At 43.4% G+C, this 16,097-nt stretch overlaps 1 protein-coding gene across 4 annotated transcripts in view; it reads right to left on the reverse strand.

Annotated features, from left to right (window-relative positions):
• The window catches only part of LOC117642132 (cholinesterase 1-like), a gene marked incomplete at its 3' end in the record, with an annotated part of 24,474 nt that continues 8,377 nt past the window's right edge, over positions 1–16,097 (reverse strand). For all 4 annotated transcript variants that reach the window (XM_034379984.1, XM_034379986.1, XM_034379987.1 and 1 more), the window contains 6 exon segments: positions 1–130; positions 763–910; positions 2,069–2,274; positions 9,545–9,707; positions 11,133–11,332; positions 13,324–13,509. In XM_034379984.1, the coding sequence (XP_034235875.1) occupies positions 1–130; positions 763–910; positions 2,069–2,274; positions 9,545–9,707; positions 11,133–11,332; positions 13,324–13,509 (1,033 nt within the window).

A 16,097-nucleotide genomic window follows, 5' to 3' on the forward strand; every position in this document is an offset into this window, starting at 1 on the left:
GTGGATTTTATGAAGCATACCCAAAGATTGAGCATCCTCTGTCGATAGAGCATGTCAGCGCTTGAAAGCGTAGTCTCCGGTAGGAGGTGAATTCGGAACAAGTAGCCCAGCTCATCGCCGTGGCCCATTCCTGCCAAGAAAGTGACATTTCGTGAGATTGCGTTTCACAAAGGCTGTGTGGTCAAGATCAACATTAGTACTGTGTAGAGCAAGAAAGGTTTGGAAACTCTGATAAAATGCCTGATAAGCAGACTGAATGAAACAAAGATTTGTCTTCCACTTGGTATGGGGTGGGGACAAAGGCGTATGAGACAAATCTGTGGGACATTTACGGAGAAACCTCCTGCACGGGTGGACGGAGGTTCCTCACTAAACACATGTTTCCACAGTGCACACTTAATTACTGGGTATTTTTTAAGTACGTAGCATTTGCAAGAAATTAAACATGCGCGTGAAATATAAGATTTCATGCGCAGCAACACACACTTTCGAGATTAGTTACGCACAACTTCCTGCATTTCTATGCAGTCCGTAGTACTAAGATTTGTAAATCCGTATGTTACAACGAAATTATCTGTAAATTACGGACATCAAAACCTTTGTATTACGGACAAAAACATCCGTATTACAGACAAAATTCTATCCGTAATATGGCTGCACAAAACTATCCGTAAGGACTTTACTGTGCAAGCACTAAAATGTATTTAGTAATTAGCGTGTTCACCTTCTCCAAGTCCCTAGGGACTTAACGAGTGTGCTTACCTGGATGTTTGTGCTGCAAGAGCCTCCTGAAGAAGTGAAGTCCGCCATCGTAGTTCAGGTGACACACGTAGACGGGAGCTTTCTCGTTGATAGCGTGAAGTTTCGTCACCTCGTACAAGGGGTTGAGGAAAGCTACGTCGGCAAATGCCTGCACAAGTCGGATTGTATACAGTGAGGACCGTGGGACCAGTGCATGATTGTAAACTGGCTGCAACAGCCGATTGCACTTGAAAACGTTCAAATTGCGCTAATGAACCTTCAGCCAGGCTGTAAAGCTCTTGTACACAACTTCTTACGGATACATCTATCTGTATTACGGACATTTTTGTGCAATCGTAATTACAGATAGATTTTGCTAGTAATACGGATGATTTCATCCGTATTACAAAGAGTTTTTCGTCCGTACCTTACGGATATTTTTGTCTGTATGACACGAAAACCTTTGTATTACGGATAAAATCATCCGTATTACAAACAAAATCCATCCGTAATTACGCTTGCACAAAACCGTCCGTATTGCGGATACATGGTGTCCGTAAGGAGTCTTGAGTGTAGGATTTCGTGGAAAAGAGACGTGAAAAAAGAAACGTTAACATTTTGGCATTTCAATGCCGTAATACACATCTAATACGACCATACGTCGTTATACCGTATACGATTACGATTTCTTGAGTTCACTGTAAGAAAAAAGTCATAACATTTTCATAACATGTTATGAAACTATTTTCATAACATTGTTGTGAAATTGTTATGAAAAAGTCATAACACATATGTTATGAAAACTTATAACGCTGTTATGAAAAAACGTGAAATGAAAAACAAAAATGATTTCGTCATACTGGTAGCTATTTGACGCCATTGGTTGGTCGGAATCATTCCGAAACTGGCTTTTGTCGATGCTCTACTACCGGGATTCGAACCTCCACTCTTCTGGTTCGGAGTCGGAGGGTGAACCACTGAGCTACACCAAGTGCGTTGGAGGGAGAAGGATGGTGCAGGTATATGACACCCCGCCGCGGCGGGCGAGTGTGTTATGAAAATTCATAACAAAATCATAACTATGTTATGAAAACTCATCACAAGCGACTTGTTATGATAGCGTTATGAAAAAGTTATGAATCGGTCGATGTTATGACTTTTCACATCAATGTTATAAAATTTCATTAAAAATTCGTTATAAAAATTCATAACCGTTTTTACAGTGTTGTTTACACCCTCATAGTCTCTAGGTCACTTGCCACTGTGCTCAAAATCCTACAAGACAAACTGGCGCCGAAATGTGAAGTTATTGTATGGATTTACGTACGTTTAGAAACTGAGGCAGCATGTCAAGTTTCAAGGTTTTGCCATCAAAGTAGTGCTGCATTATTTCGTCGTGGCACTGGACGCGCTGCTCGGGGTCCAGCCCGTCGTACAGCGCCTCGGGCAGGAAGCACAGGTTGGCACGCCGACGTTCCAACAGCGCCATCTCTCTCTCCGTCTCTGGGGCAAAGCGCCCGGCCGTCGGGTTGGCTGAGGATAGAAACCTTGAATAAAAACCCTCCCGTAGAAATTTATAACGGTTGATGTGCAGAATCAGTTTGACCCTACGATACGTAACGGAATCACATGAGCCGCGCGCGAAAGATCCAGATTATTTTCTCCAGCTCGCGACTTAAGACACCGTGTACTTTTGTTTTTTCTTTAAACCAATTGATTTGTCCATATCAAAGATGCACCAAAATGTGCCAAAAGTACGTCCGAGCAAACGGTGGGTAGTTCCACGCCAACTTGAACACTCATAAACCTGACGTCGTCCGATTTCAACCAAAATTGGTGAATCGCCACCAATTAGTGTCTAGAATGACCCCCTAAAATGGTTTTGGCCAATAGCCCATAGTTCCGGAGATATAGCACTTCACCATTTTTGGCCATTTTCCAAGTTACAGAAACAGTGTTTCACTTAAGTGCCATTATCTCAGCTCCTATTGGACTTACAGGTCTGATTCTGTGCTCATTGGAAAGGGAATGAAATTTTGCATCAAAATGTGGTACTTTAAGGTTGATAGGTCAAAAACTTAAATAAATGTCTTTTTCGATTAAATGTTTAACTTGAAAATGTCGTTTCCAAAATACGTCATCCTGAAAAAAAAAAAATTTTTTTCACCAAAAGGTCTCCTAAGGTGTCTACTTTAATGTCCTAAAGTGCTTCAAAAAGTATTTGAGTTTTGCAGTATTTGCAGGGGAAACCGTGATGAAATGTGCCCAAAAAGTGCACTTTTTTCACTCTTCGACCAGCCTACGATGGTCCTGTTGCAGTCCCACTCCTTCACCACCCTCAAAACTGTTACTCCTATGCCCAGCATCTATTGGTATGTATCAAAGTAGTTGTTTGAGTAAGTCTGAGCGTTCAGGGAAGGGGTCAGATCAAATTCCAGCTTAGAACTTTTCGTAACAAGACATCAAATCGACTACTGAGTAACTCCACCCCAAGGTAGACCAAGATCTGGGATTGGGTCATGGATTCGGTTCAAACATTGTGGGTTCAATAGGTACCACTAGTACCTATCAACCCTAAAAGGAAAGTTGGCTAGCTCAATTAGAACCTGAGATATTTGCATTTTTCTAAATTTGACTAATTTAGTGGAAAAATGTCGCTTCCTGATTTTTTTATGGTAAAAGTTGTTTGTTTAGTTCTGGCTTATGATTCTTCTTTCTAGTCATAAAAAAAGAAAAAGAAAGGTGGTGGTAGGCCAAGTTTTGTACGTTGCTTGGTTTGGCCTACTTGAGCAATTTTGTCGAATTCATTGAAACTTTCATACCCAAAATACGCCACCTTGGATTTGACCCTAATACGTCTCATTCCACTTCTTTTACTGTAATAAACAATTGCTTTATAGTCCCTGGTGGTCCCTGGTATAGTCCCTTTATAGTCATAGTTAAAAGGGCTCACAACCTACTAGAGAAAGCTAACTAATGAACCACAAATCAACCTTTGGCAGACACATTACATTTTCATCCGATTTAAATTCCTCACACCCCTCGAAAACTACTAAAATTTGCTTGAAACAATTTCATTATAAAGTTTTAGTGCACCTTGAGTTTGGGTTTCTTTGTTTGTGTTGATACTATCTAAATTGAGGGCAGGGAGGATCTTTCCTATCACCCATGGTCATGTAGAAGCCCAAATCTTGATGAAAGTGCCAAAATTAGGTCAAAGTAGAAAATTGAGAAATGTGTTTTTTATTTTTCTGGCCTATATGGAATTGTTGGTGCTAGGGACTATGTAGCAGATGTTTATTAGAGTAATAGAAGTGAAATGAGACGTACCAGGTTCAAATCCAAGGTGGAGTATTTTGGGTTTGAAAGTTTCGATGAATTCGACAAAATTGCTCAAGTAGGCCAAACCAAGCAACGTACAAAACTTGGCCTACCACCACCTTTCTTTTTCTTTTTTTATGACTAGAAAGAAGAATCATAAGCCAGAACTAAACAAACAACTTTTACCATAAAAAATCGGGAAGCGACATTTTTCTGCTAAATTAGTCAAATTTAGAAAAATGCAAATATCTCAGGTTCTAATTGAGCTAGCCAACTTTCCTTTTAGGGTTGATAGGTACTCGTGGTACCTATTGAACCCACAATGTTTGAACCGAATCCATGACCCAATCCCAGATCTCGGTCTACCTTGGGGTGGAGTTACTCAGTAGTCGATTTGATGTCTTGTTACGAAAAGTTCTAAGCTGGAATTTGATCTGACCCCTTCCCTGAACGCTCAGACTTACTCAAACAACTACTTTGATACATACCAATAGATGCTGGGCATAGGAGTAACAGTTTAGAGGGTGGTGAAGGAGTGGGACTGCAACAGGACCATCGTAGGCTGGTCGAAGAGTGAAAAAAGTGCACTTTTTGGGCACATTTCATCACGGTTTCCCCTGCAAATACTGCAAAACTCAAATACTTTTTGAAGCACTTTAGGACATTAAAGTAGACACCTTAGGAGACCTTTTGGTGAAAAATTTTTTTTTTTTCAGGATGACGTATTTTGGAAACGACATTTTCAAGTTAAACATTTAATCGAAAAAGACATTTATTTAAGTTTTTGACCTATCAACCTAAAAGTACCACATTTTGATGCAAAATTTCATTCCCTTTCCAATGAGCACAGAATCAGACCTGTAAGTCCAATAGGAGCTGAGATAATAGCACTTAAGTGAAACACTGTTTCTGTAACTTGGAAAATGGCCAAAAATGGTGAAGTGCTACATCTCCGGAACTATGGGCTATTGGCCAAAACCATTTTAGGGGGTCATTCTAGACACTAATTGGTGGCGATTCACCAATTTTGGTTGAAATCGGACGACGTCAGGTTTATGAGTGTTCAAGTTGGCGTGGAATTACCCCGGTATATAAACGTTATCTGTGGCGTGTTCCTGATATGAACGACATGTTGGTGAGGTTGACCGTTTCCTCCTCAGAAGAGTACACTCTTAGCCTTTCACTGACTATTTCTCATTAGCAGACGCATTTCTGTAAGCAACCATGATACTTAGTATTTTTTGTCAGTATTACTGAGCAATTGCTTATTGCTGTACGGATATTACCGTTTTCTAAGTTAATTACAATTAAAATTTTGAGTATTTAAGAAAGAACACGGTGAAACCAATGTCTGGAAATTTCCAGATATTTTTTCGCATTTCCAGATATTATCTGGAAATAGCCGTGTTTTTTTTTTCAGATATTTTCTGGAAATGTTTACTTTTTCCAGATAATATCTGGAAATAGTCAAATCCCAGATATATATCTGGAAAAAAAATCAGCATTTCCAGATAATATCTGGAAATAAATTTTTCCAGATAATGTCTGGAAATAAAGGCCTTGATGCCGAGGTCCACGGATTTGCGACCTGGGGAGCCCCGATGGTGTCTTCGAGGTCCCCAGGACACGGGGAGTCCAACGCCGAGGTCGCCGACGCTCTAGGGCCAGCGGTTCCGGAGATACGAGGACGTACCACAAGGAGTCCGTCAAAGCAACTTTTTAGTCGGAGGCCAAAATCATCATCGGCCTCTGGCTGCGTTCCACTTGGGTGTCCGGAACTTTTGACTTCAGCATCGTGTTTAGGTAGTGCTAGACTACCAGGAACCCGTCAGCGGTCGTCGTCGGACCTCCGGTGCGCCCAGGATGCCGACGAACGTGGGTGCTGTGCCGCCACACGGTTCAACACCGTTGTCGCCACCACCCAGGTGGTCCCTGGTGGTGTTCTCGAGGTCTCCAGGACACGGGGAGTCCAACGCCGGGGTCGCCGACGCTCTAGGACAAGCGGTTCCGGAGATACGAGGACGTACCACAAAGAGTCCGCCAAAGCAAATTTTTTAGTTGGAAGCCAAAACACCTTTGGCCTCCGGCTGCGTTCCACTTGGGTGTCCGGGACTTTTGACTTCAGCACTGCGTCGGGGTGCTCCTGGGCTGCCAGGAACCCGTCAGGGGTCGCTGTCGGACCACCGGTGCGCCCAGGATGCCGACGAACGTCAGGCCCGCCGGCGCGCCGTGGCGGGCCGGGTGCCTGAACGATCGTCGCCGCGGCCGTTGTGGCGTTGACGGACACGTCAGCGGCGTCGGTGCCCACGGCGTCAGCCCCCGTGGTCTATGCTGTTGGTCGTGTCGGAGGACGCGGCGGCGGTGGCGACGCGATCGTTCAGGCACCCGGCCCGCCACGGCGCGCCGGCGGGCCTGACGTTCGTCGGCATCATGGGCGCACCGGTGGTCCGACAGCGGCCCCTGACGGGTTCCTGGTAGCCCAGGAGCAGCCCGACGCAGTGCTGAAGTCAAAAGTCCCGCACACCCAAGTGGAACGCAGCCAGAGGCCAAAGGTGTTTTGGCCTCCAATTAAAAAATTTGCTTTGACGGACTCCTTGTGGTACATCCTCGTATCTCCGGAACCGTTTGTCCTAGAGCATCGGCGACCTCGGCGTTGGACTCCCCGTGTCCTGGGGACCTCGAGGACGCCACCAGGGACCACCTGGGTGGTGGCGACAACGGTGTTGAACCGTGTGGCGGCACAGCACCCACGTTCGTCGGCATCCTGGGCGCACCGGAGGTCCGACGACGACCGCTGACGGGTTCCTGGTAGTCTAGCACTACCTAAACACGATGCTGAAGTCAAAAGTTCCGGACACCCAAGTGGAACGCAGCCAGAGGCCGATGATGATTTTGGCCGCCGACTAAAAAGTTGCTTTGACGGACTCCTTGTGGTACGTCTTGGTATCTCCGGAACCGCTTGTCCTAGAGCGTCGGCGACCTCGGCGTTGGACTTCCCGTGTCCTGAGAACCTCGTGGACACCATCGGGGACCCCCAGGTCGCAAATCCGTGGACCTCGGCGTCAAGGCCTTTATTTCCAGACATTATCTGGAAAAATTTATTTCCAGATATTATCTGGAAAAATTTATTTCCAGATATTATCTGGAAAAATTTATTTCCAGATATTATCTGGAAAAAGTAGACATTTCCAGACAATATCTGAAAAAAAAACGGCCATTTCCAGATGATAGAATCTGGAAATGCGAAAAAATATCTGGAAATTTCCAGATATCGGTTTCACCGTGAAAGACAGAGTTTTATGGTTGCTTACAGAAATGCGTCTGTTAATGAGGAGTACACACTAAACTTCTTACGGATACATCCTATCTGTATTACGGACATTTTTGTGCAATTGCAATTACGGATAGATTTTGCTTGTAATACGGATGAAATCATCCGCATTACAAAGAGTTTTACGTCCGTAACATACAGACGAAAATATCCGTATGGTACGGACGTAAAACTCTTTGTAATACGGATGATTTCATCCGTATTACAAGCAAAATCTATCCGTAATTGCAATTGCACAAAAATGTCCGTAATACAGATAGGATGTATCCGTAAGAAGTTTAGTGTGTAGAGAGTGTAATCACGATCTTTCTCGCACGGCAAAAATAGATTGTTACGATACCGTAGAACGGGGTAATATGAGACATGAAAGAAAATCGAGACAAAGCGCACTTGTTTTAGTTTTTGTCGTGTTGCTCTCAAGCGTTTGTTCAGAAGACCATCGTGAATTTTTTAAGTGATCTAGGAGACCTTGGCAGCTCACAGGAAACGCACGAAGGCAATCACAGAGTCGCCAGGATTATTAGGAGCCAAACGAAAATCCTCTAAATTCTGACAGGTTTTATAAAGGTCGTAAAAACCTCCACTGTTCTAAATTTCAAGTGGACATTTTTCAGTTCTCTTTAGTGACACCCATTTTTCTTCCCTACAGATTTTATCTCTTCTTCACTATAGTCCCCAATCATCTTTAAAATGAATGAAAAGAACTTAAAAAGCTCCAAACCCGCTTAAATGAGTTTATTTTCCATGCTTCTTTACCATTTTTCTCTTTCGTCTCATATTACCCCACATTGCAGGGAAATATGGGACGGCATTCCGAGGGTTATTGAAAGGTCCCTACTGCACCTAAAAATCTGAAATTTGGAGGGAGTGTAGCCAAAGGGTCAGTGAACAAGTGATGAACACCACAGCACCTCAAGTTGAAATTAAAAGGGGGAAACCACAAAAAACCTCGTAATTTGTCGTCTCATATTACCCCGTTCTACGGTTATTCTCTTTGAAAGGTTCAAGTTACTACCTTTTCCTTCTTAAGAAAACTAGTGCATTTAATCTGTTCTGGATTTTTCTGGGGTCAATTCAGGGAGGGAAAAAGATAGCATTAAAACAGTACGAAGTATTTTAAGTATTAAATGGTTTGTAAAGTACGAAGTATTTACTTTGTAAGCTTCTGTAAGCTTAATACTTCGTTATAACAAGCTGCTTTTCTTTGCAAATCCTAAAATGGTTTGTAAGGCTTTCTCCGTGTGGGTTTTGATAGGCATGTAACACTCTCATTCCAAGTACGTGCAATCACGTGGAAGAGAACGTTATAAAATGTCACGTTCGTTTGAGCATTGTGTCACATTCGTTTGGATGTGCATCGGCCAAAAAGTAACTTGTTCACATTCAAACGAATGTGACACAATGCTCAAACGAACGTGACATTTCGTCACGTACGTTTCCACGTGATGTCACGCACTTGGAATGAGAGCATTGGCAAAATTCTGACAGCTCTTAAAAATGGGAGAAAAGAAATTAAATAAGGCAAATGCATAAAAGGAACCTCGAAAGGAACACGAAGCACCAACTTCGACCACACTCTGATACGAAGGAAATGGCGCAAGCATAATACGAAGGTGGTTTTTCTTCGTATTACGAAGGTTTTTCTTTGTATCTTACAGTGAAAAAGCTAAAAAGATTCGTATTAAGAAGGAATATTGCTTCGTATTATGCTTGCGCCGAATTCACTGTAACATACGAATAACATAGGCCAAATTTCATTGTAAGACATTTCGAGTGCAGGTTACAACCAGGAGTCATCAGATTCGGGTTCGTGCGAGTGGGGGAAATATCGAGAGGTCCTATTCAAAAGATCTTATCTCGGCGTTCCCCCCAAGACAATCTTATCTTAAACGCCTGCAAATTTCACTCATTTTGATCAATCAGAATAAATACGACGGTAAGCGAAACATATTTCTACATGCACTTTTGGTTTCTTTCATCTCTCATCTTTAGATTTACTGTAACAAACTTACAAATTATATTGATATGTTGCTGTACCAAAATATCAAACTATGTGAAATTCACCTGCGTTTAAGATAAGATTGTCTTGGGGGGAACCCCCAGATAAGATCTTTTGAATAGGACCCCTCGATATCTTCCCGTCCGACGTACCAACGAGCCATAGCAAGCCTTCGCGATTGTTGACGCTGAACATGATGGGAACGGAGGCCTGGTCACCCCGCTTCAAAATCTCCCTTGGGTCTTCGCTGAGGAAGGCGTCCGGGCTGGGCGGCTCCACCACGGGCAGGATCATGAGCTCGTGGCACAAGAACCGCTGCAATCAAATAAAATAAATGTCTCGGATGTCACCTTGAGTGGCGGGGAAGTTGAACAGCAACAGCAAGAGCGCACACACTAAACTTCTTACGGATACATCCTATCTGTATTACGGACATTTTTGTGCAATTGCAATTACGGATAGATTTTGCTTGTAATACGGATGAAATCATCCGTATTACAAAGAGTTTTACGTCCGTAACATACAGACGAAAATATCCGTATGGTACGGACGTAAAACTCTTTGTAATACGGATGATTTCATCCGTATTACAAGCAAAATCTATTCGTAATTGCAGTTGCACACAAATGTCCGTAATACCGATAGGATGTATCCGTAAGAAGTTTAGTGTGCACCAGCACCAGCCCACAGAGGAGGCGGCCAAAACTCCAAACGCTATAGTCCTTACGGATAGCGTATTTGTAGGTTACGGATAGTTTTGTGCAGCCATATTACGGATCGAATTTTGTTTGTGATACGGATGTTTTTGTCCGTAATACAAAGATTTGGGGATCCGTATGTTACAACGAAATTATTTGTAAAATACGGACATCAAAATCTTTGTATTACGGACAAAAACATCCGTATTACAAACAAAATTCGAACCGTAATATAGCTGCACAAAACTATCCGTAACCTACAAACACGCTATCCGTAAGGACTTGACTGTGCGTGCAGACGCGATTTAAGCTCCAGAGTTGCTTGATGGCCGACTCGAACCGAACGTGTGGCCCCACCCGTGGATTGCTCTTCGAAGGAGGAGTTCATTCGAGGAGTGAGTCACTAATGTACTCATGTGTACTAATTCGCCCGTACTCAGTGTGCTCACAAGTTTAATAATGGCGAAATTCGCAATTTATTCGCCTGATTTGTCATTGAGTGTCGTTTAAAACGCTCAATAAAGCCTTAACACGTTCGCAAATGTGAAATTTATGAGTTAAGGAAAGTACACTGAAATTCAAAGGGTGAAACATCTGACCGATTTTCGGTGATACAAAAAGTATGACCGAAAAACGGTCATACTTAAATGTATGACCTAAAAAAGGTCAGACATCAGCGTGACTGGCTATTGTTCAGCTTGGAGATATATCAGCCTTCACCCGTGATATACTATAAAGTATGACCGTTTTTCGGTCATACATCGGACCTTTTTTCGGTCTTACATATCAGTATGACCCTTTTTCGGTCGTACATTTCAGTAAGACCGTTTAAGGGGTCGAAAGTCTGACCTTTCTATCTTCAGTGTAAGGTGCACTCCCCCGTACTCATGTGTACACGTGTACACCAGAACGCTGCGCTGAGTGATTTACGCCTCGAGTTCATTGGTGGGGTCGCACGTTCGGTTCTAGTCTCCTGTGTAACGAGTTCAGGCCGCCTGCGTCGGTATTCTGGCGCACACTCCGCCAGCCGGTAGCTACTCACCGCCGGGTGCTTGAGCTTGTAGATGGCTTTCAGGAGGCGACCGGCGCTGATCGTCGAGAGCGCGGCCGCCAGGTCGTCGGGGTCCGACTCCTCGATACCCAGATGATGGCCCAGCTCGCGGGCCTTCGCCAGGGGGTCGGCCTGCATGGCCCAGCCGTGCAGAGCTGAACCAGAACTGGCGATGGCGGCGTGGAAGAGACCTGCGTGTATCAAGGTTTCAAAGTCAACACGCTTTTCATCTTACGTTGGTTTTCGTGCGTAATACGATGATTTTCAATCGTAAGGTACGACCAATTTCCAACCTGCATAATACGCACGAATGTCAACGTAAGGTACGCAGGATTTTCAACGTATTACGCACGTTGTCAACGTAAGGTACGTTGGTTGCGATTGTAGTACGGTGACATTTCAGCATAATACGCATGTTTTGATTTCAGCGTATGTTACGTCCGCGTTACCATCGTAAGATGATAAGTGTGAATGCCGCGCAGCTGGACTCAGTGATGACTTTGGTCCCCTACGTCTCCTTCCGTAGCACGCTCCCTTGCACTCTCATCACTGTGGCAAAACGCTACGGAAAATTCTGTTAACAACTTGTGGTAATTAATCATCCGTAGCCCCCTTCTCCGTAGGCTCTTACAGTATTTTCCGTAGGACCGCACAATGTTCTCCGTACACAGTCAAGTCCTTACGGATAGCGTGTTTGTAGGTTACGGATAGTTTTGTGCAGCCATATTACGGATCGGATTTTGTTTGTTATACGGATGTTTTTGTCCGTAATACAAAGGTTTTGATGTCCGTATTTTACAAATAATTTCGTTGTAACAAACGGATTCCCAAATCTTTGTATTACGGACGAAAACATTCGTACTACAAACAAAATTCGATCCGTAATATGGCTGCACAAAACTATCCGTAACTTACAAACACGCTATCCGTAAGGACTTGAGCGTGTAGGACATTACAGTGCTCTCCGTAGGACTATACAGTCTTCCAGGTCCTACGGAGAAGACTGTGCGGTCCTACGGAGAATACTGCAGGGCCCTACGGAGAATACTGTAAGAGTCCACGGAGAACATTGATAAGAGGGCTACGGAGAATCCTGGCAAAAAAATTAACAGAATTTTCCGTACCTTTCTGCCACAGAGATATCCCAGGCACGTGACAGCACATTGAAATGAATGTGACGAAATGTCGCGTTCCATTGAGCGTTGTTACATTCGTTTGCACGTGAATCAGCCATAAATCAGCTTTTCCACGTTGAAGCGAATGTGATACAATGCTCAGAGGAATGTGACGCTTTCACTGCTAATCCAAGTGTGGACCACGATGGTCCACGCTTGTAAACGTGGACCACGAATGGTCCACGCTTGAAAACCTGGACCACGAATGGACCACGCTAGGAAACGTGGACCAAGCTGCGGTCCACACTTAGGAGAGAGCTGGCCTATGAGGAGTCAAATGCTGTGAAGTGTGGACCACAGCTTGGTCCACGTCTCCTAGCGTGGGTGGGCCATTCGTGTTCCACGTTTTCTGCGTGGACCTGGTCCACACTTGGATTAGCAGTGTTGTCACATTCGTTTTAAAGTGATGTCACGTTCCTGGAACGAGAGTGAACGTAGAGTCGTAGATGTGTTGGACAAACGCAGGGCTGGCTGCCCCCCCTCCACCGTTTTGAAACAGATTGACCGAGTGGTTTTTGGCTCTGGGTTTCTAACCAGTTGAACCTAGAGGGGTACAAGCGAGACGATAGTCGCTTGATCAAGGACGTCCAATCGACCCGCTTACTGCATACTTCTGACTTCAAGGATTTAGAAGACAGATAAATTCCTGACCAGAACTACTCGTTGGAGTACAAAGAAAACGAAGGCTTTGAAACCTACAAAGTAAATCGTTTGTAACACAAACAATTTTGTTACAGAGGAAATATCCTTTGTAGCCTACGAAGAACTTCTTCGCAGCCTGCGAAGAATTTTTTCTTTGAATTAAACAAAATTGTTTGTATTACGAACGATTTTCTTCGTAGGCTGCGAAGCCTTCGTTTCCTTTGTATTACAACGAGTAGTTCTTTGTAGGCTTCTAAGTGTGGGTAATGAGGGAAAAATAAGCTCCGGCCGGTTCGTTTCTGGATGGTGGACCCGCGACACACCCTGCGTTTGTCAACCACGTCTAGGACTGCGCCCACACGAACCTCGCGACTGAGGGGACAGCGTGTGCAGGTGCACCGAGACGCCGCCGGCGCTCTCCCCGAAGATGGTGACGCGGTTGGGGTCGCCGCCGAACGCCGCCACATTGTCGCGCACCCAGCGCAGCGCCAGGACCTGGTCCTTGAGCCCCGCGTTGCCGGGCGCCGCCTCCGTGCCGACGCCCAAGAAGCCTGCCAATGCCAAAGGTCAAACGTCAGGGTCCAGCCCAAATCTCTCCGAGAGCCAAAGTGGGTCATTATCTGATCCTGGAAGCGGAGGAAGGGGATAACTCCACTACGATGACCATTTTACAGGAGAAAGAAGAAAACTGTTAGCAGGGTGAACTAACACTAAACAAAGGATTCTTACAGATGATCACAAGTTCAAGAAGTTTAAGTTGCACATCAGGAGTGTCAGGTCACTGCGTATAGGATTTCTGTGACCTAACACTTTCCGTTACAATGGAAAACAGAGTCATCTCAACTTATATTTCCGAAACGAAGTGGAATTTGGAGCCAAGTCCAATGGAACTATTGTCAGCCGAGGGTGCCAAAGGTGAACTTTTAAGACTGAGCCCTTTTATCCATTCAAGTTCTGAAAACGAAATGGGGTTAAGTTGACTCGATTCTTTTTAAATCGACGTATAAAAACACACGTTGATTTATCTCCTAACAATAAGTTAAACGGAGTCATGTTGACTTGGGTTGAATAGTTTCAATTTACCTGTACATCAGGGGTGTGCAACTTGCCTCTGGCGGGCAATTATCAATTACATTAATTATATACAATTATCACAAGTATAACGGAATGTTTTGTAGATTTACAAAGTATCTTGTAAATTGATGTTTACGATGAATTTTCGGACTTAAAGGCATATTTCATCAACTACGTTTTACAAAGCTCTCGTTTATAAAAATTTCCAGTGAAATCTTTGTAAATAAACGAAAAATTTTCGAACAGTGTAATTCGTCTACCTGAACTTGCTTAATGTGGTCCTGCAAACCAACGTCAAGAATAGACAGCGGACAATATTTCAAACCAATATTAGATAAAAATTTAAGGGGGGACCCTGGTGAAACTTTCAAGTAGGCTTCAAATTAATCCCAGGAAGTTGAAACTTTGCTTAACTATTAGGTTAATTATGGTGAGTTCCCAAAACAAAATTCAATCCAAAATGTTGAACGGTCTCTGAGAAAAGTAGCTTTTTAGTGTTTTTTGGAGCGTTGGGGATAAATCTTCCTGCGTCATACATTGGGACGGAAAGTCTTGAAAATTTTTTTGGGTTATCCTAAAGATGTATAGAAGAGATTTTAGTGACGGAATATTCAAATTCAACTTCTGTCCTGAGATATGAGTTTTCAAATTTTAACATTAAAAAAAAGGTGATTTTTTTCCCCTTTTTTCAAACTTGTAGGTGTGTTTAAAAAAAAGTAGGGCTGATACCAAGATTCCGTCACTAAAATTTGTCGACAAGTCATCAATGAATAGAGTCCATGCAAGACGACTCATGTAGGTGTCAACCAGGAACGCAGGAAGTCTTTCTACGACAAAATTTTTTGTTGACTGAGCAAAGCTGTGAAGTTGAGCGTAGAAGCCAACGACAACTGATCTCAATGCTGTTTCCTTCCAAATGATAAAGAAACTACCCACTTAGCTTAAAGGTGTTCAACCTGTTGAATCTGAAACCTTCTATGCACATTCTTATCTATAAACTTGGAAAATACCATTTTTTGGAATTTTGGCGATTTTTTCACCAGGGTCCCCCCTTAAGCTGAGAAGTGAAGCGATAGCGATGCTTATCTTCCTAGGAACGATCTGACATAATCTGATCAGAGTTTGGAACGGTTTTAAAAGTCACACGTTTTGTCGATACCAAATTGAATACTTCAGATGTATGTAAAATTTGCTAGACGCCAATACAGTAAGGGAGGGTGGGGCACCTAGTGACAGGGGCACCTAGTGACACAGGGGTGCCCTGGCCACCCTATGGCACTTTCAGACACCTCGAGGTGGCTAATCTAAAGGTCTTATGCTGTGGAATCATGTTCAAGTGAAAGTGATACTTTGAACAAAATATTTTAGCCCCTAGAATAAAAGCAAGAAAATAATAACCCAAAATCACAGATTTTACGACTTTTTAACAAAATGTTTTCTCGCCATTCTTCCAGTAAACGGCACTGCCGATCGTTCTGGCACTTTTAATCAATAATAAGGACCTTTAGTAAGTTGTTTTCGCTGAACCAGCTCAAACATGTGATTTCATTTCCTTAATATAAAATTTTGAACGAAAATGAGCCCCCGGGGCAGGTAGTGACAGACATACTCTATTTACCGTATTTCAACGATTTAAACGTTTCAAAACATCGATTTGGCAACCGCGAAGTAAATTGTCACCGATTGTCACACAACGAAACATAAATGAGACTACTTTTAACGACAATTTGGTAGAACATTGAATTTGATTGGCAATTTAGTAAAATGCAGTTTCTTGGGGAAAATGGCGCCGTTCAGAATGGTTTGATATTTAAAAAGCTTAAAGAGTCCAAAACGGATAGTTTTCAATTAGCTGGAGCGTCGCTCTATGCTGGTAATGTGAGGTATATGTCCTGTCACTAGGTGCCCCGGGCTGGGGCACCAAGTGACAAGTGCAGAGGTCTGCGGGAAGCTATGTAAATAATAGAAATAGGTTTTGTCAAAACGCCACAACATGTTATTTCGATCAAGGAAGGATCAAAGCAACCTTCTGAGGTGTAAGTAGATTCATTTCTCGCACAGTATC

Source organism: Thrips palmi, unplaced genomic scaffold (assembly GCF_012932325.1).
Source record: "Thrips palmi isolate BJ-2018 unplaced genomic scaffold, TpBJ-2018v1 HiC_scaffold_16, whole genome shotgun sequence".
Lineage (NCBI taxonomy): Eukaryota > Metazoa > Arthropoda > Insecta > Thysanoptera > Thripidae > Thrips > Thrips palmi.